The sequence below is a fragment of the Chiloscyllium punctatum genome, chromosome 20, assembly GCF_047496795.1.
Source record: "Chiloscyllium punctatum isolate Juve2018m chromosome 20, sChiPun1.3, whole genome shotgun sequence".
NCBI lineage: Eukaryota > Metazoa > Chordata > Chondrichthyes > Orectolobiformes > Hemiscylliidae > Chiloscyllium > Chiloscyllium punctatum.
The window spans coordinates 34142002-34162535 of NC_092758.1; the positions used below are offsets into that span (position 1 = coordinate 34142002).

The 20534-nt window shown below is 40.9% G+C and overlaps 1 protein-coding gene across 12 annotated transcripts in view; it reads left to right on the forward strand.

Annotated features, from left to right (window-relative positions):
• The window catches only part of LOC140492018 (transcription factor 7-like 2), a 240016-nt gene that overhangs the window by 165405 nt on the left and 54077 nt on the right, over positions 1-20534 (forward strand). For all 12 annotated transcript variants that reach the window (XM_072590626.1, XM_072590627.1, XM_072590628.1 and 9 more), the window contains exon 4: positions 19096-19228. In XM_072590626.1, the coding sequence (XP_072446727.1) occupies positions 19096-19228 (133 nt within the window). The remainder of the gene's footprint in view (positions 1-19095; positions 19229-20534) is intronic.

Genomic DNA, 20534 nt, shown 5'->3' on the forward strand with positions numbered 1-20534 from the left:
TTTACAATTCTAATATTTAAAAATGCTGTACCAGAGAAGGCATAGAATGTTTTAATTATTTGTAACCACATTTTGTTGATTTTTTTTCATGATATATTTTAAACAATCAGTTTAAAAACACAGTTGTGGAAATTAGCTTGAAGCTGCTCGAACAGATAGTTGAACTGATCTATTGAATTGAACTGATGGCCATTGTAGCTTTTAGAGAATTAGGAGACTGAAACGTGAATCCACAGATTGATGAGTAGTGACATTAGAATTACATGTCATAAAGTATTTGATTTCATAGAGAGCTTTGAGGTGCAATATATAAACCGATACACTATAACTGCGTTTACAATGTCTCAACTTTTACAAGTTAATTTCTAAACTGCTTTAAAACTGAAATGCTGTTAAGTTTCACTTTTAAAATGAACTCTAATGATAAATGTGTTAATGAAGAGACCGAGGGCCTCATTATTTATAGAGTTTCAATATATATCTAAATGGAGTCAGGTAGGTAAAGGGGACGTACAACAAGATTGCGGTGTTCTTGTACATCAGTCAATGAAAGCAAGCATGCAGGTACAGCAGGCAGTGAAGAAAGCTAATGGCATGCTGGCCTTCATAACAAGAGGAATTGAGTATAGAAGCAAAGAGGTTCTTCTGCAGCTGTACAGGGCCCTGGTGAGACTGCAGTTTTGGTCTTCAAATTTGAGAAAGGATATTCTGGCTATTGAGGGAATGCAGTGTAGGATCATGAGGTAAATTCCTGGAATGGCGGGACTATCATATGTCGAAAGATTGGAGCGACTGGGCTTGTACACACTTGAGTTTAGAAGGTTGAGAGGGGATCTGATTGAGACATATAAGATTATTAAAGGATTGGACACTCTGGAGGCAAGAAGCATGCTTCCGCTGATAGGGGAGTCCAGAACCAAAGGACACAGTTTAAAAGTAAGAGGTAGGCCATTTAGATCAGAGTTGAGGAGAAACTTCTTCACCCAGATAGTGGTGGATATATGGAATGCTCTGCCCAAGAAGGCAGTGGAGGCCAATTCTCTGGATATTTTCAAAAAAGAGATGGGTAGAGCTCTTAAAGATAGTGGAATCAAGGATTATGGGGATAAAGCAGGAACAGGATACTGATTGTGAATGATCAGCCATGATCATAATGAATGGTAGTGCTGGCTTGAAGGGCCAAATGGCCTACTCCTGCACCTATTTTCTACTGTCTATTGTGTAATGGGGGAAACACAGACATTTTTACAGGATTAAATTAACACATTTAAGAAAGGAGAATACGGCTGGGTTTTGGCTTTGAGGTAGATATCAAGTCAGTAATCTCCTGACTCAGTACATCTACTTCAGCAACAGTTCTTTGAAACACATGATTTTTCACTCCTGAGAGATGGGTGCAAGGTTGAATGTAAAAACTTTAACAAAAAATTGCTTTATTCAGCAATATTCAGGTTTTGTACAACCAAATAATTTCTCAGAAAAGCATTCATAATGACGTAACACTAGACTTGGGAAAATGTCAACAAAGATTCTATTGAAACTGCACAAACAAATTCTCCTGCTTTTTAATATCTCACACCTGTCAATCAAAGCGTAACAACAGAGACCTAAGAGGCAACTTTTTCACTAAGAGGGTGGTACGTGTATGGGATGAGCTGCCAGAGGAAGTGGTGGAGGCTAGTACAAGTGCAGCATTTAAAAGGTATCTGGATGGGTATATGAATAGGAAGGGTTTGGAGGGATATGGGTCAGGTACGACTAGATTGGGTTGGGTTATCTGGTCGGCATGGACGAGTTGGACCAAGAGGCCTGTTTCCGTGCTGTGCATCTCTATGACTCTATAACAGAGCACTTTTTAAACTCACACTGAGAGCTGCCATCTTTTTTGTTAAGTTTAAAGAATGGACATTTTGAAACTTCAAATAATTGTACAGACTTTATCCACCCATTAAAAGAGCATTTACCTCTTTTCCATCAACTAATAACTACCGCACTGGCGTTAACTATAGAATCATACAGTACAGAAGAAACCATTCTGCCTATCGAGTCTACACCCATAAAAACCACTGTAAATCTGCACTTGTCACACTTTCCAGCATTTGGCCCATAGCCTTGAATATTATGACATTTCAAGTGCCAATCCTTTTTAACCTCAAACTTATTAACATTTGTCAGGATTCCTACCTCAATAATCCTCCCAAGCAGTGCTTTTCAGATTTACACTACCCTTTGGGTGAAAAATCATTTCCTTAAAATTCCCTCTAAACCACCTGCCTTTACTTCGAAATTATGACCTATATTATTGAAGAACTGTTAACTAAGGGGAACAGTTGCTTTCTGTTCCTCCCTGTCCCTGTCCCTCATAATATTATACACTTCAATAAGGTCCCTTTTCAGCCTTCTCTGCTCTAAAGATAACAATCTGAGCTCATCCAGCCTCTCTTCATTACTAAACTGCTCCACCCCAAGCAACATTCTGCTGAATCTCCCCTGTATCCCTCCAGTGCAATCACATCCTTGCTGTCATGCAGTGACCAGAATTCCACACAATGTCCTTGGAACAGCCAAAACGATGTCCATTTAAGCTTAATATTGAGTACAAATGTTTCTGCTGAGCATGCCTCCCTCCTGTGTGAATGTGACCACATCTCTTTCTCCTGTCAGCAAAGATTTAATTTGTTGGAAATGGGTTTGGGATTTCTACAACTCAGCCCTGATGGCCATTTTTAAAGATCAGAGAACCTTATCAAATCCATGAAGATCCAGCTGAAAGAAGTGGACACTGTTTCCTATCACAAGTAACTTGTAGAGTATTTGATTGTGTACAGTCATCAGACTCCTCCCTTCTGAAAGAAAACCAGTAGCGTTTACTCTTTTATTATCATGATTTACATGTTAAGCTAGGTCATTTTGACGTCTTGATAAAAAGAAGATACTTGCTGATTCTAATCCCAAGGATATTCTCTGTAATCAGTAATGCTCCGATTTCATTTTCACAAAAACTTAATTTGGTGGGGTTTTCTTTTCCTTTCACTAAACTCATCAAATCAGTTCAGATTGAGGATTCATGACGTAGTGGTTTTATAGGACATGCAGTGAGGACATTGTACAAATTAACATTATGACATTTTGAATCAGGTCACTGTTTATGGGAAAGAGTTTTGCAAAGGTTCATGGACCAGACCTCACAGCATCTACATATTTAGTGTCTTTCTCCACCTTAACTAAAGGATCTAACATGAGATCTACAGAACTGGCTGAAAGGTAGAAGACAGAGGGTGGTGGTGGAGGATTGTTTTTCAGACTGGAGGCCTGTGACCAGTGGAGAGCCACAAGGATCGGTGCTGGGTTCTCTACTTTTTGTCATTTACATAAATGATTTGGATGCGAGCATAAGAAATACAGTTATTAAGTTTGCAGATGCCACCAAAATTGGAGGTGTAGTGGACAGCGAAGAAGGTTACCTCAGATTACAACGGGATCTTGATCAGATGGGCCAATGGGCTGAGAAATGGCAGATGGAGTTTAATTTAGATAAATGAGAGGTGCTGCATTTTGGGAAAGCAAATCTTAGCAGGACTTATACACTTAATGGTAAGGTCCTAGGGAGTGTTGCTGAACAAAGAGACCTTTGAGTGCAGGTTCATACATCCTTGAAGGTGGAGTTGCAGGGCGATAGGATAGTGAAGAAGGATGCTTTCCTGTATTGGTCAGAGTATTGAGTACAGGTGTTGGAAGGTCAAGTTGCAGTTGTACAGGATATTGGTTAGGCCATTGTTACAATATTGTGTGCAATTAGAACATAGAACATAGAACAATACAGCACAGAACAGGCCCTTCGGCCCACGATGTTGTGCCGAACGTCTAACCTAGATTAAGCACCCATCCATGTACCTATCCAAATGCCGCTTAAAGGTCGCCAATGATTCTGACTCTACCACTCCCACGGGCAGCGCATTCCATGCCCCCACCACTCTCTGGGTAAAGAACCCACCCCTGACATCTCCCGTATACCTTCCACCCCTCACCTTAAATTTATGTCCCCTTGTAACACTCTGTTGTACCCGGGGAAAAAGTTTCTGACTGTCTACTCTATCTATTCCTCTGATCATCTTATAAACCTCTATCAAGTCACCCCTCATCCTTCGCCGTTCCAACGAGAAAAGGCTGAGAACTCTCAACCTATTCTCATACGACCTATTCTCCATTCCAGGCAACATCCTGGTAAATCTCCTCTGCACCCTCTCCAAAGCTTCCACATCTTTCCTAAAGTGAGGCGACCAGAACTGCACACAGTACTCCAACTGTGGCCTAACCAAAGTCCTGTATAGCTGCAACATCACTTCACGACTCTTGAATTCAATCCCTCTGCTAATGAACGATAATTCTCCATAGGCCTTCTTACAAACTCTATCCACCTGAGTGGCAACTTTCAAAGATCTATGTACATAGACCCCAAGATCCCTCTGTTCCTCCACCTGACTAAGAACCCTACCATTAACCCTGTATTCCGCATTCTTATTTGTTCTTCCAAAATGGACAACCTCACACTTGGCAGGGTTGAACTCCATCTGCCACTCCTCAGCCCAGCTCTGCAACACATCTAAGTCCCTTTGCAAATGACAAATGCCCTCCTCACTGTCCACAACTCCACCTATCTTCGTATCATCTGCAAATTTACTGACCCACCCTTCGACTCCCTCATCTAAGTCATTAATAAAAATTACAAACAGCAGAGGACCCAGAACTGATCCCTGCAGAACTCCACTTGTAACCGGGCTCCAGGCTGAATATTTACCATCTACCACCACTCTCTGACTTCGACCGGTTAGTCAGTTTTCTATCCAATTGGCCAAATTTCCCTCTATCCCATGCCTCCTGACTTTCCGCATAAGCCTACCATGGGGAACCTTATCAAATACCTTACTAAAATCCATGTACACTACATCCACTGCTCTACCCTCATCCACATGCTTGGTCACCTCCTCGAAGAATTCAATAAGACTTGTAAGGCAAGACCGACCCTTAACAAATCCGTGCTGGCTGTCCCTAATCAAGCAGTGTCTTTCCAGATACTCATAAATCCTATCCCTCAGTACCCTTTCCATTACTTTGCCTACCACAGAAGTTAGACTAACTGACCTGTAATTCCCGGGGTTATCCCTATTCCCTATTCCTGTTGTTCTTCCTATCAGAAAGATGTTGTGAAACATGAAAGGGTTCAGAAAAGATTTATAAGGATGTTGCCAGGGTTGGGGGATTTGGGCTATCGGGAGAGGTTGAATAGACTAGGGCTGTTTTCCCTGGAGTGTCAGAGGCTGAGGGGTGACCTTATAGAGTTTTATAGAATCAAGAGGGGCATGGCTAGGATAAAAATCACACAACACCGGATTTTTAACTTTGTACACCCCAGTCCAACACCGGCATCTCCAAATCATGGATAGGATAAATATACAAAGTCTTTTCCCTGGGGTCGGGGAGTCTAGAACTAGAGGGCATAGATTTAGGGTGAGAGGGGAAAGATATAAAAGAGACCTAAGGGGCAACTTTTTCACGCATAGGGTGGTACGTGTCTGGAATGAGCTGCCAGACGAAATGCTGGAGGCTAGTACAATTGCAACATTTAAGAGGCATTTGGATGGGTATATGAATAGGAAGGGTTTGGATGGATATGGGTCGGGTGCTGGCAGGTGGGACTAGATTGGGTTGGGATATCTGGTCGGCAAGGACGACTTGGACCGAAGGGTCTGTTTCTGTGCTGTACATCTCTATGACTCTATTTTCCTGGTCTGCATGCTTTAACACATGAAAACAGTCTCACTTTAAACAGAATTCATCTTTCTGCATGAATATCTACTTTAAATTGATTATTTTTATACAGTTAATGGAGACAACAGCCTCTAACTATAGTAAAACTTTGTAAATGCTGGTAACTTGAAACCAAAACAAAAAATGCTAAGGCCACTCAGAAGGGTCAGACAACCGTTAACAGAGTTAACGTTTTAGCCCAGTCGTCAGTCTATAACATCTTTTTCTGAAGTTAAATAGGAAGTGCTAAATATTGGGCTGTTGTTTATTAAATCATGCTGGCATTGTGAATCTAAATATTGTAGAGATGCCGGTGTTGGATTGGGGTGGACAAAGTCAGAAGTCATGCAACACCCGGTCATAGTGACTTCAGATGACAAAGGAGCAGCATTCTGAAAACCTGTGACTTTAAATAAACCTGTTGGACTATAACCTGGTGTTATGTGAATTCTAACTAAATATTGTAATTTTGTTTTTAGTTCAGCTTGTCCATACTCGGTGTCCGAACAAATGAAGTCAGAAACTTATCACTGAAAAACAATGAGAATATTATATTCCTCCAAAACTGAGAGTCGACTTTAAAAAGCTCATATTATTCAAAGATGTTAAACTATGATATAACTATTTGAGTAATTTGAAATATAGGTTTTACTGTACTGCATGCTCTGTTCACTGTAATCCTAGAATAAAAAAACAACTATTCTTTACATGGAAACCACTGAAACAATTACTTTTTCCAATCCAGCATGGGTTTTGTACATCTTGGGCTCTGTACCCACTAATATTTCCAGGCTAATTCATAACAAGCTGTACAAACCCAGTGCAAAGCCATTTCAAAATGATCTATTTTAAAATAGCCTCTTGAAGTGGTTTCAAATGGATAATTAAAGCATGAGCCAATTGCTTTCATGTGAGCACATGGGAAAAACTCATTGAAGTCAGTTCCAAAGTACATAAAAAGCAAACAGGCTGCAAACTGAAACCAAAAGCTATTGCTGTCGACTGAGGTACATTAGATACTGATTCCATTAATTGAAAAATTAGCTTCCTGCCTTAAGCAAACCATTTTTCTCGATTTGTGCAGAGACAACATGTTTTATTTTTAATCTTTAGAAATCAGTGATCTGCAAGTTGTGTTCTAAAGGCACTTGAGTTGTTCCTTGCTGTGATAACTCGAAACGTTGAGTAAATGGTGCTCTCACCGAGTTACACATTTTGGGGCGTGGATCTGGATATTAAATACAACCACTGAGTGGTAGGCTCATTTAATATCGACTGGACATCTAGCCCAACACTTTGCCATCAGCCAGTGCCATAATACAGAAGGTGGAAAGGTACTAAGACCAGTGGCCCACCTACCAAATATAAATAAAAGGTCAATTGAGTTTGGTAAAAGCTTAACTGATCCTAACATTATGCCAGCTGTGCCATCATGGAGGTGGCATGGGTTGACAGGTGAGAGTGGGCAATTCCTTTTTATTCTCAAAATGTTTAAAGTTGTAGAAAGAGAGTTGCAATAATTGGCAGGGTGCCCCTTGCCAATCAGGACTACCAAGTGAGAAGACAGTAAGAAATGGAGGGATATGGACCTAGGGCAGGCAGAAGGGGTTAGTTTTATTTGGTGTCATGTTCGGCACAAATCATAAGCCGAAGGGCCCGTTTTCCTGTGCAGTACAGGTCTGTGTTCTACAGCAGTCCCCCATTTTTCCTGCCAACACATGGTGCAAAATGTTCCCATCACTGGAACCAAAGCAGCTACATATCCACCCCACCACCAAACATCGTCCAAAGTCTCCTTGGTGTCTTCTACATACATCTGTCTGCAATCCTGGCAGTGCCAATCACAGAGCCCTGGCAGGAGCATGGCCATCAGTTCCCAAGGTGAGATTTCCACCCACTGAGGGTTGTTTATCCCCCTTGCAGTGTTTAATGGCTGTGGGGATGAGGGGAGACATCTAACCTTGCACTTCACGAAGAACGCTCCTTGCAATTCTATGGACAGAATGCCAGCCTCGCTGGAAGAAAAGTTGGTGGTTTGCAATCCATCTGTGAATTGCAAGGAGTATTCTTAGTAAAACCAAAGATATAGGATTAAAGAAACATACAGCCCAGAATAAGACCAATCAGGCTATCATGCCAGTACCTGCTCTTGGAAAGGGCAGATGTGCTTTCTTCCATATCTGTGCTTATTATCCCATCCCTATCTTGAGTACCTGACCAACTCTATGTGACAATTATTTATGAAGTTAGCTTCTACAACCATTTCAGGTAGAGAATTTCAGTTCCCAACAACTCTGAGTGAAAACAAATTCCCCCATCTCCTATCTGGATCATTTGACAAAGATTTTAATCTGCATCTGGGTCGAGAGGAAGCTATATGACAGTTTTTACAGTGTCTTGCTGGTTAATCCTCTAGGGACCAACTGCAGTGCAGTGGGAATATGAAATGATCAAATACCAGGACATCCACCTGACCCTATTCAGCTTATTTAAGAGCACCCAGCAAAAAGATTCGTGAGAAAGTGGAAGAGAGTCAAAAACAGAATGCTCAATGTCTTTATTAAAACTCTTGCAATATGTCAAATAATTTGCCAAACTCCAATCCCCAATAAAAAATAGGAATTGCTAGAAAAACCCATTGGGTCCAGCAGTATGTGTGGAGAGAGAAACAAGGTTAATGTTTCAAGCTTTTTTCAGAGTCCACAAATCTCCATCAACCATTCAATGATAATAAAATATATTAAGAAATGTTCGATAAATATCAGGGCTTACACTGTTGTTTTAGACAGCATTTATCATTCAGTCAACACCATTAAAATTAATTACATTTATCTCATTCCTTCATGTGGGATATGTGTGAAAATTGTCTCTGCATTTGCAAGTACCTTAAAAGAGTGACATCCTCCAAAGTGGCTTGATTGTCTGTGAAGCAGTTTAAATATCCTGATGATATAAAGGATGTCAGACAACATCTGCTGTGAAGTCGTTTAAACATCCTGAGGATATGAAAGATGATCAATTAATACAAACAATTTCTTTTTTTCTTATTAGTGATTGCTAGAGTTAATTATGTAACCAGGAAGACAGAGATGCACGACAGTAGAAACCAGGTTAGAAAAGGAAAGATTAACTGATGTGTCAACGTTTGATCACAATGCAGTGTCAGTACTAGAAGCTCAGAATGAAACTCATTCTGATGCCCATTATCATCAATAACACCAAGGCCTGGAACTTCTTTTTCTGGCAGAGTAAATGAGAACAACAGCCTTCTGCCCCTCTGATGTCTCCATTTTCCTGGAGCCACTATTTGGCTGATAGTCAAGTCTATCTGTTTAGGTAATAAGTTTTGTTCTAGCTTTCCAGTTGGCTCAGGAATGCTTGTGTTTGCTGACTACTGGCTGGAGCATGGGGCAAGTCATGTGATGACATATTTATTCACAGTTGGAAAGCTGACATAGAAAGTAACAGAAGGTCTAGGCAGCAGGGGGTCAACAGGAATGAAAGTGATCTTTGTCTGGAACAGATTGCAGGAAATAGCAAATAACTCGTTTTACAACCAAACAATTTATTTTGGACATCAATTGAAGATACTATTGAGTTGGTGTCAAATAGCTTTCCTCCTTACCCCTGCCCAAGACAGACTTCACCCTCAAAACATTCAAGAGCAGCTAGGAAAGAAAAAGCATAGAAGAAGATAGAAGATAGAAGAAAGCATCACAATTAATTGAGCAGCAGAGCGCAATCTATTTGATGTAAAAAATGGGGATTGATAGAAATATTTTGTTTTAACTTGGTCTTACTAAAACCAAAGGAAACATTAACAGACCCTAGGAAGATTATTAAATGCTCCCCATTTGACTTAAGCTGGGAAACATGGCAAGTAGTGAACAAGGACCTGGGAAAGAAAATTCAAACCTGTGTTGTGATTTTCACTGCTCAGATTTTATGATTTATTGTCACTTGCATTTTATAGTGAATGATACAGTGAAAAGCTTCAATAGTTACCACAATCCAGTGTCATTTCGACTAGTTTAAGAATAAAAAGGATAAAAGCTATAATTGAAACAGAGTCCTGAGCCCTGACTGGCTCACTACTGCCACCCCTCCTCCACTACCGTGTCACCTCCTATGCTAGAGCCAGCAATGTAGGTATCACTACTCTTTAGGCACCATATCTTCACCACTGGGTCCACCTCATCGCTGCCAATGCCAATTCCCATGCTGAACCCACACACCCTCCAACTAGGAGTCCTCAGCTCTGCTCTGGGCCTATTGCAATCGGGTATCCCTGGATCTGATGCCTGACCCGCCTGCTGCCAATATCTCACCCAGAGTTCTATTGCAGCCACTCCCTCCTCTTTGATGTAGCTTTGCCAGCACCATCTTTAAAGCCCACTGGCGTTCACTGCAGGAGCTTTGCCATCACCGAATGCTGGGCAGACTGCCGCCACTGCCTCCAGTTGCCATGTGGAGTCCCCATTCCACACACGGCCTATTCGAGCTGCCACACTAATGTCGCCAACTAACCCACGATTAAAGGCTCCAAGGAGAGAAAAACAAAAGAGAAAGAGCAGAAGTTAAAAGGAACAAAAAGAAAGCAGATGGGAGTGGATGAACCCCAGGCAAGAGCCAGCTATTCTGCACCATCTTGATACTTAAGTATCAATGGATGGAATGTGTGCCCTGATGAAGCTAGATTTTGAGCAGACTAACTAGCAATGTTTAATGGCATCACGGCAAAGGCCACATGAAAACAGGAAATGTTCAAATTGGAAGATGGTTTTGTGGTGTTCAGAGGGATATTGTTGCAAAAATCAATCCTCATGCTGCTAACCCTCTACAGTAATGGCCTAGTAATCTCTCCTTTCCTCCAGAGTCCTGGAACCTCAAAATGTGCATTGGAGCCACTGAATTTTCTTGAAGTTAAATCTGTCAGTCAATTTATAAAAGGTTGACTTTGGGATGATTTCTGACAGGAATTGTGGCACTCGCTAAGGAGCAAGTGACATTCCCTATCTGACGGCTATTTGAGCCGGCTTCCAGCAGGAATTCTTTAAATAAGAGAACCTCCCCAATCCAAGACTGTCCTCCAGGGCCATCACTTGGAGGACAGCATCTGATATGAATACCCAGGCTAAAAGACTGGGCAGATCTGTGTGTTTGCTAACAATGGGGAAATAGCTTTCTTGAAAGCTATCAGTGGGAGCACTGCAGATCACAGAGTCTGCCTTGAAATGTTTATTTGTTTCAAATCAGTCTCACAGATTCACTATCTATAAATTCAATGCATGGACCCAAATGATAGATCAAAGCAAAAAATTGGTATTCAGATTGAAAAAAAGGTCTTTGTTACAAAAAGTACAATATGCAAAACAAAAATCAATGCCTGTACTGCAAAAAAAAACAAGAATTTGTTTTTTGGCCAAAAGGAAAGATGATATGTAAGTATCCTTCTCCAACAAAAGCATGGTTGTATTTTGATAATTACTGAGTTCTGATGCACAATTTACAATAGTCAGAGGGACACAGCCTGTCTTGAAATCTTTCTATGCATGCAACTGTTAGAATCACTTTGAAAGCCATCTGACAGTGTCACAGATTTTTGATTCTGAGGTAATTATCCCTTCAAGTTACTGTCCCTTTCTGTGGTCAAGTATTGTTGTCTCTTCTTAACATTTTCCCACGATAAAATACCGAGATCAGGAAGTCAGCGTGTGGAGGGACTGTGGCTGTGAACTCACATTCTGAGCTACTGGACCACAAAGCAGCAACCCCCACTTCCATTGTCAATGTGACTCTTCTTTAAACTTTATCAATTAGCTCACATGTAAACATTATCCCTACTCAGAAGAGAATAACAGCAATAATTTGGGGGAACATACCAAAGGTTCTGAGATCCCCAATCACCTCACCCTGTCACTGATGCCCTTTGCCCTCACACCGGACGCATTCATTTTTCTTTGATCACTTATGGGTAGTGGGCATTGCTGGCATTCATTGCCCATCCCTAATTGCCCTGGAGAAGGCAATGATAAGCTGCCCTCTCGATAGGTACACCAACAATGCTGTTCGGAAAGGAGTTCCAGGATTATTACCCCACCAAAAGAACAGCAATTTATTTTCAAGTCAGGATGCTTTGTGGTTTGGAGGAACTTACAGGCTTCTGCTCTCTTGACATCCTAAATGGTAGACATCATAGATTTGGAAAGTGCTAACAAAGGAGGCTTTGGGAGTTACCACAATGTATCTTGTAGATGGTACACACTGCTGTCACAGTGTTTCATTGGTGAAAACATGAGGTGAGTTAGTCACCACAGATTTGGCAACCTTTGACCTGCTACTGTAGCCACAGCATGTACTTGACTGGCAAAGTTCAGTTTCTGATCAATGGTAAAAATAGAGGATTCAGCAATGGTAATGCTATCATAAGAGGGTATTCATTAGAATCTCTTCTCTTGGGGATAGACATTGCCCCGTACTTGTGTGGCGCAAATATCACTTGCCACTTGCCAGCCCAAGCCTGGATCATGTCACCTTGCCTCATATGGATACAGACTGCTTCAGTATCTGAGGAATCCCAAAGGGTGCTGAATATTGTACAGTTATCAGCAAACATTCCTATGTCTGATGTTACGATGGAAGGAAGGCCATTGATAAAACAGCTGAAGACAGTTTGGCCGAGGATGTTACCCTGAAGAACTCCTGCAGTGATGCCTTGGACTGAGATGGTTGACCTCAAGTAATCACAACCATTTTCCTTTGTACCAGGTATGACTTGTGGAGAGTTTTCCTCCTGATTAAACCCAAATTAAACTTCTATTGAACAAGTTATTCCTCTGTAAGTGCCACCTGATGACATTTCTTCCATCACATCGCTCATGACTGAGAGTGGACTGGGTTCTGTCAGGTTCACACAGCTCCTGATTTCATTACAACCTTGGTCTAAACATGAATCGAAGAAAGTAGACTCGTAGGGTGTTAATTGGCACATTCAATTTGCCTTGTTTTCTGTGTAGAGGACATAACTGGGCAATTTTCTATATTGTCGGGTAGATGCAAGTTAGCATTGTAGCTGTACTGGCACAGAGTGACCAGGAATGCAGCTAATTCTACAGTATAAACCTCAGGAAAAGGCCAAGATCAATCATCCATTTGGTCCTTCTGGCTGGAAATGTTTGCAAATGCATCACCCTTATTTTTTGCATTGGTGTGCTGGGCACATTGTGGCTGGGAATATTTATGGAGTCTATTCCTCTTCTTAGTTATTGAATTGTACATCACCAATTATAACTGAATGTGACAAGAATACAGAACTTATATCTGATCCATTAATTATAGCATCACTTTGTGCTGTCTGTTGCAAGCTGATGTTTGGCATGTAAGTAATCCTGTGTTGTAGCTTCACTAGGTTGATACCTCATTTTTAGGTCCACTGTGTCTGCTCCTGGCATGCTGTCCTGCAGTCTCCATTGAACCAGGTTTGATTTCCCAGCTTCATAGTAATGGCAAAGTGAAGAATATGCCAACCCACAAGATTAAGCATTGTAGTTGAATATAATTCTGCTGCTGCTGATGGTCCATAGCACTTCATGCATGCCCAGTCTTGAGTTTCTGGATCTTTTCAAAGCCATTTCAGATGGTGGCAGTTCTGCATATGATGGAGAGAGCCTTAATGCAAAGAGCTTGCATTGCTTACTCCTTCCAATACTGCCATGGGTAGATGCCTCTGTAACAGGTCGATCAGTGAGGATGACATCAAGTAGAATTTTCCCTTATTGGTTCCCTCACCGCCTGCAGCAGACCCAGTATAACATTGCTGTCCTTTAGTACTTGACCAGCTTAGTTATTACTGTGTTACTGAGCCATTCTTGCTGGTGGGAATTGAAGCCCCCCCCCCCACCTAGGTACACTTTCTGCCCTTGCCACTCTCAGTGCTTCCTCTAAGTAATGTTAAACATGAAGGACCACTGATTCATCAGCTGAGGGGACAAAGGATAGTGGTACTTGGTCGTCAGCAGGAACATGCCTTGTCCATGTTTGATCTAATGCCATGAGACATCATGGGTCCAGAATCAATATTAAAGGCTCTAAGGTCAACTCCCTCCCAACATTAAACTGATTGGTTATGTTGGTATCTGGCATAGTAGAAGACATGATTTGTAAGTATGCTATGTCAGTCTATTGCTTGACTAATCTGTGAGAACACTGTCCCGATTTTGGCACAAGCCTACAGATGGTGCTCAGAAAGTTGCTGCCAAGTCAACAACTTTGCATTTGCCACTATCATTTCAATACCCAAGTCAATGCCAAGTGGTTCCTATGGCTTAATTTCTTCTTTAGATGTAGATATGGACCAGACTAGCTGGCAAAAATAGATTTCTTTTGCTATAAAACCCTTATGTACTATAGAAGCATATCCCAACATGATTGATTATCTTCATAACAGGATGGCAAAAATAATGGGCTCAGTTGATTATAAGGCTGAGAATCTTAGAGAGAATTTGGCGAACTGGATGGAAAACTGACTAAGTTAAGCAAAAGCTGACAATAAGATAATGATGAGGAGGTGGTGGGGAAGAGTTGGGGAAAGACCTGGTTGGAAGAAGGGACAGTGACTAGCAAATCTTTGCAGAGGACTGCTCCAAAAGATGTACTGTTATGTCTGTATCAAGAAATGTTTTTCTTGCATAATCACAATGAACGTTTTAAAATTTGCTGATGGCGTTAAGGTAATGCAGATGGAGGAATTGATAGTATTTAAAGATAGCCGAAGATAGATTTTAATGATAGGAAGTGGAAACTTGATATGCATATACGATGAAGGTAGATCCATTAGTAAAGATGGGACAGGAGAAGGATTTAGATGTGATTATTGATTATTATCCACTGAAATTTCCAGTTAATGTAAAGCTGTTGTCCACTACGTTAATCACATACAGTATTACAATAGCTCAAAAGAGCACATTTTCCTTTTTCTTCCCAACTTATTCTACTTGTGTTATCCTTTTCTACTTGACTGCATATGGTAGTTCAATAACACAAGCATTGCTTGGCCTCTGGTACCCACCCAAATGACATTTTATCACATGTGAGCCCGAGCAATGTCACTAACTATCTAACTATGGTGGGCAATGGTTGAAAGCTGTCCTGTCTTTCTCCAGCCTTGACCCTCATTAACAACAATTTACATTTACATAGAACTTTTGATTCAATGAAACATTCCACTATTTGACAATTAACCAATCAAAAAATCCCAAGGGACACTCAAAAGTCCTATTTCTCAATGAATTGCGTTTTACTAGGGCTGTTTGATGCCACACTAAGTCAAGAAGTGTGGCGCTGGAAAAGCACAGCCAGTCAGGCAGCATCCAAGGAGCAGGAGAATAAGCTCTTCATCAGGAATGTGGGGTGGCCCAAGGGGCTGAGAAATAAATGGGAGGGGGGTGGGTCTGGAGCGAAGCTAGCTGGGAATACATTAGGTAGATGAAGATGGGGGTTAATAATGATAGTTCGGAGCAAACAGTCGAGTGGATAGCTGGGAAGGAAGATGGACAGGTTCCTTCCCAACTATCCGCTCCACCCTCCGTTCCAACTTATCACCATCACCCACACCTTCATCTACCTATTGCATTCCCAGCTGCCTTCCTTCCAGCCCTACCCCCTTCCATTTATATCTCAGCCACCTTGCGCCACCCCCACACACCCCTCAATTTCCCAATGAAGAGTTTATGCTTGAAATGTCGACTCCCCTGCTCCTCGAATGCTGCCTTTTCTGATGTGCTTTTCTGGTGCCACATTCCAGTATCTGCAGTCCTCACTTTCTCCTCCTTAATGCCACATTAAGTCAAATGCAGCCCTGATATAAAGACTGGTCACTCTCACCACAATTCTGAAGTTCAGTTCTTTTGTCCATGTTTGGATTGAGACTGCAATGAGTTACTAGCCAAGGCAGAACCCAAACTGAGTGTCAGTGGGCAGGTCGTTCCTTTGCAAATACCGTTTGTTAGCATTCCCTTAATGCTAACATTAATTTTGTATCTACACCACAATGGGCCATGCATACAGGAGAAAAAAATAAGGCTCTGGTTGTGAGAGTTCTTTACTGCTGACTACATTCTATTAAGAAAAGCACTGCCTTTCATAAAAACATATTTTAGCAAGTGTTGACACTTCTTGATACTCTAGTTCATGATGGATCAACATTTCTTGACAATTCTTGACAGGTTGACATTTTTTTAAACTTCACAATACTTCTTAGCCAGTCAGCAATTCTTGACAGTGCTTGAGACTTCTTCACAGATCAGCACTTCTTTTCAGCAAATAGTTCTTGGCACTTGTTGAAATGTTTGACAGTTCCCAGAGGTTTGTGCACTTCTTACCACACAGCCTCTCCACAATTAACATCCCAAAGCATGTTTACTTCCCACCTCTCCACTCCTACCTTGATTCATGATTCCTACATCTTAAGGATACAGATTCCATCCCCCAAAGAAATGCTGAGTCCCAGTCCTGGGACCATATCAACAGGGATACCTCACTCTCCAAAGGACTACACTGGCTGGCCAGAAGAAACACACTAAGAATTGATGTGCTCTTATCTGCTCCAATTTCCACTCTGTGTTCCAGGCCACCAGGGATTTCAAAATAAGATTTGAGTGGAAGCAACCTACTACTTAAATAGGCCACTTTCACCACAAAATGTTCATGTGCAAGCTACAGGTAGCCCTCAATTCTCCTGTGGAAATGGAAAATTCCTGGTGTGGGACAGGACTTGGGTTTTCTGACATCTTCAAAAAATTTTTTTTCCTTCATCACAATGGAGAGGCAAAAATCTGTGCCAGAGTCACATACAAACTTTGCTTCATTGGAAGGTAGCAGAACAGCAGAACCTAATTTCTTAAATACAAGAACAATGGAAACTGGATCTCATCTGGTTTCAGGTTCTATTTGATGCTAAATTTTAGTGCAAAAACCATGAGATATCACCTGAAGCAAATATGATTTTTGGAACCAACATGTTTATATCGAGAAAACCTCAGATTTAACCAGCGAGACACCTTTGGAAAGAATAAATAAAGACCATTAAGCACAAACTTAAGTAACTGTTCAACACGAAGTAATAAACATATATTAAGGAACTACCAAAAACAAATAAGTTAACAAGACATATTGCTAAAATAAGTTGATCTGCATCATTAGTGTAACCTCAATGTATCAGTAGAAACTCTGGTCGACTCCTTAGATGTGGTTTAAACAATTTAAACAAATCCTTATTTTCGCATCAAGTCAAAGGATAGATAAGGTCTTCTCTGTCCCACAAATGAAGAATGCTTGCTTTCCTCACACCTGAATTGGACTAAGCCAACATCAAAATTTTGAGTTCATTTGGGAGAGTGGAAAGTGTAAAAATAGATAAGTCCCTGGGCCGAATGGGATTTTTCCTAGGATTCTCTGAAAATCCAGGGAAGAGACTGCAGAGCCTTTGGCAGACCTTTATGTCATCTTTGTCTACAAGAATAGAGCCAGAACATTGGAGGATGGTAAATGTTGTTGCCTTGTTCGAGAAGGAGAGTAGCGACAACCCTGGTAATTATAGACCAGTGATCCTTACTTCAGTTCAGGGAAAAGTGTTGCATGAGATTATAAGAGATAGGATTTATAATCATCTGGAAAGCAATAAGTTGATTAGGGATAGTCAACACAGTTTTGTGAAGGGTAGGTCATGCCTCACAAACCTTATTGAGTTCTTTGAGAAGATGACCAAACAAGTGGATGAGGGTAAAGCGGTTGATGAAGTGTATATGGACTTCAGTAAGGCATTTGATAAGGTTTGTCATTTTTATAAACGACCTGGAAGAGGGCGTAGAAGGAGAGGTTTGTAAATTTGCAGATGACACTAAGGTCGGTAGAGTTGTGGATAGTGCAGAAGGATGTTGTAGGTTTCAGAGGGACATAGATAAGCTGCAGAGCTGGGCTGAGAGTTGGCAAATAGAGTTTAATGCAGAAAAGTGTGAGATGATTCACTTTGGAAAAAACAACAGGAATGCAGAGTACTGGGCTAATGGTAAGATTCTTGGGAGTGTAGATGAGTAGAGGGATCTCGGTGTCCATGTACATAGGTCCCTGAAGGTTGCCACCCAGGTTGATAGGTTTGTTAAGAAGGCACCCAGTGTGTTAACATTTACTTGTAGAGGGATTGAGTTTCAGAACCATGATGTCATGCTGCAGCTTTACAAAACTCTGGTGCAGCCACACTTGGAGTATTTCATGCAGTTCTGGTCACCGCATTATAGGAAAGATGTGGAAGCTTTGGAAAGAGTTAAGAGGAGATTTACTAGGATGTTGCCTGGTATGGAGGAGAGGTGTTATGAGGAAATGCTGAGGGACCTCAGGCTGTTTTGTTGGAGAGAAGAAGGTTGAGGGGTGACTTAATTGAGATGTATAAGATCATCAGAGGCTTCGATATGGTGTAGAGACCCTTTTTCCATGGATGGTGATGGCTAGCATGTGGGGGCATAGCTTTAAATTGAGGGGTCATAGATATAGGACAGATGTCAGAGGTAGTTTCTTACCTCAGTAGTTTGGGATGCACTGCCCGCAACAGTCGAGGACTCGCTAACTTTAAGGGCATTTAAATGGTCATTGAATAGACAGATGGAACTAGTATAGGTTAGATAGGTTTCAGATTGGTTTTACAGGTCAGCACAACACCAAGGGCCAAAGGCCCTGTACTGCGCTGTAATGTTCTGTGTTCTATGATTAATTCAATGATTGGATTTATGAAATTCCTTTTAACTTCTCAGTTTGAATCGACCCATTCAGTGATATATGAGTTCTATGTGAAGTGAGTTTGGGACAGTCATTCTGCAAGCACAAACCATTGTTTTATCCTAAACACCTGAAGTTAGAGTTAAGGAGTTATGTTGGGATGCAGTCGAAATTTATGAAACTGAGTGATGCATAGACTTTAGACTTTAGAAACAGACCATTCAGTCTAACAAGTCTATATTGGTACTTATGCTCCCTGCAATCTCTTCCCATTTATCTTCATCAAACAGCAATTCACTGTAGAAGGAACTTGACACAACATCTAATCCATATTTGACAAGGCATAGTGGAAAAAACAGTTCAAATACAAGATCCAGTTCCAGGCAAATAGTAAATATTAATGTGATGGCAATCGGTATCTCTGTGATTTCAATTCACTGAGGTATTGGGTGCATTATGTCAAAATTATATTTGCCTTTGTAGTTTATTTCTCAATATTTTAAATGTTTTGTCTTTCAGTCAAACAAGGTTCCTGTGGTGCAACCATCCCATGCAGTCCATCCCCTCACACCTCTCATCTCCTACAGCAATGAGCACTTTGCGCCCAGTTCGCACTCACCACACCTTCCAGCAGAGATCAACCAAAAATCAGGTAAGCACTGCTGATTAACTGTGTGAAAAATCATTTCCAACACGTTGGTGTTAATGAGGAAATGACCGCTGAAATAGCAAGCCATTTCACACAAGGAATAAAAAAGACAAGTTCACATCCAACTGGAAAACCTGAGTGGAGGCAATTTGTAATCTTACTGAAGAATATACAGGATTTTGGACACACGCATTCACTAACAACACCCCCCCACCCAACCCAACAACGAATCTGAAGTGATCTAAAGTGAAAGTGAATACTATGAGTGGGCAGGCCCTAGCATTATGTTGTAGCTGGTTACTAATGACAATGGCAGCTCTCTGTAAAGTGCCCTGCACCCTCATGCATGAGACAGAAATTGTGACAAATTATAAATTACAAGAAAGGAATTATCTTCTGCAATGGTCTGCTTCAGTGTTAGTGAAGAGAAGCATGTTCATTTAGAGAGAGCAGTGGACCAGCTTTCAAATTATTCTGATTCAGGTACCTAGAAATAAAACTGTGTACGCTAGGTTTTCAAAGTGCTTCCTGCTGTCACTCCTGTTACCTTCCTCCAAAGTTCTTCCTGCTTTAAAACAGTTTCACATTCCTGTAAGTGCTTTTCTAAACCACGTTGTCATTGATCTGCTTTTAACAAGAAATCAAATCAAAAGTGAAGGTAGAAATTAAAGCTGTATTTGAAAAAGTTGAACCGAAGATAATTATCTACTGGAGTGCTCAAATTGAAGTGTTAATCCTAGTTCCAACATTAAGTGAGTCCCTTTCAAGCAACCCTGGCTAAAAAAATCCTTAAAACCTTTACTAGTCAATCAGAAAGAAAGCTTCCTTGAATTCTTAATAAGTGCATTCATTGCATAGTGTCCTGCTGAGGCAGACAAATCTGAAGGTTTCATCCCCAGTCATTGCTGAGCCTACAGGTTTTAGCAGAATGGCAATGATTAATCCTAATGTTTTCAGGCTAGGAAGAAGAAAAATATTCCACTGTGTCATCTAGTACTTCCTGTTGGAAAGTAGATAGTTGTGGAGAACATCTGACTTATGATAACAGCCTATAATGCACACTAACATTATAGATAGAAATACCAACCAAAACTCAAAACAAAGACTTAATGAAAGTCATGAAATAATTGCTTGTAAATTATATTTTTTCCAAATTAATCTTGACAAAAATAAATGCCAGCATCTTTAAGCATTGGACTATCTTTGGGTGTCAGACAGTGGTTTAACCTTTTCCTTCCCAAGCAAACTAAAAGCATGTAAATTAATTAACGAAATGTGTGATTGTGGTAAACTTGTGTCAGGGATTTGA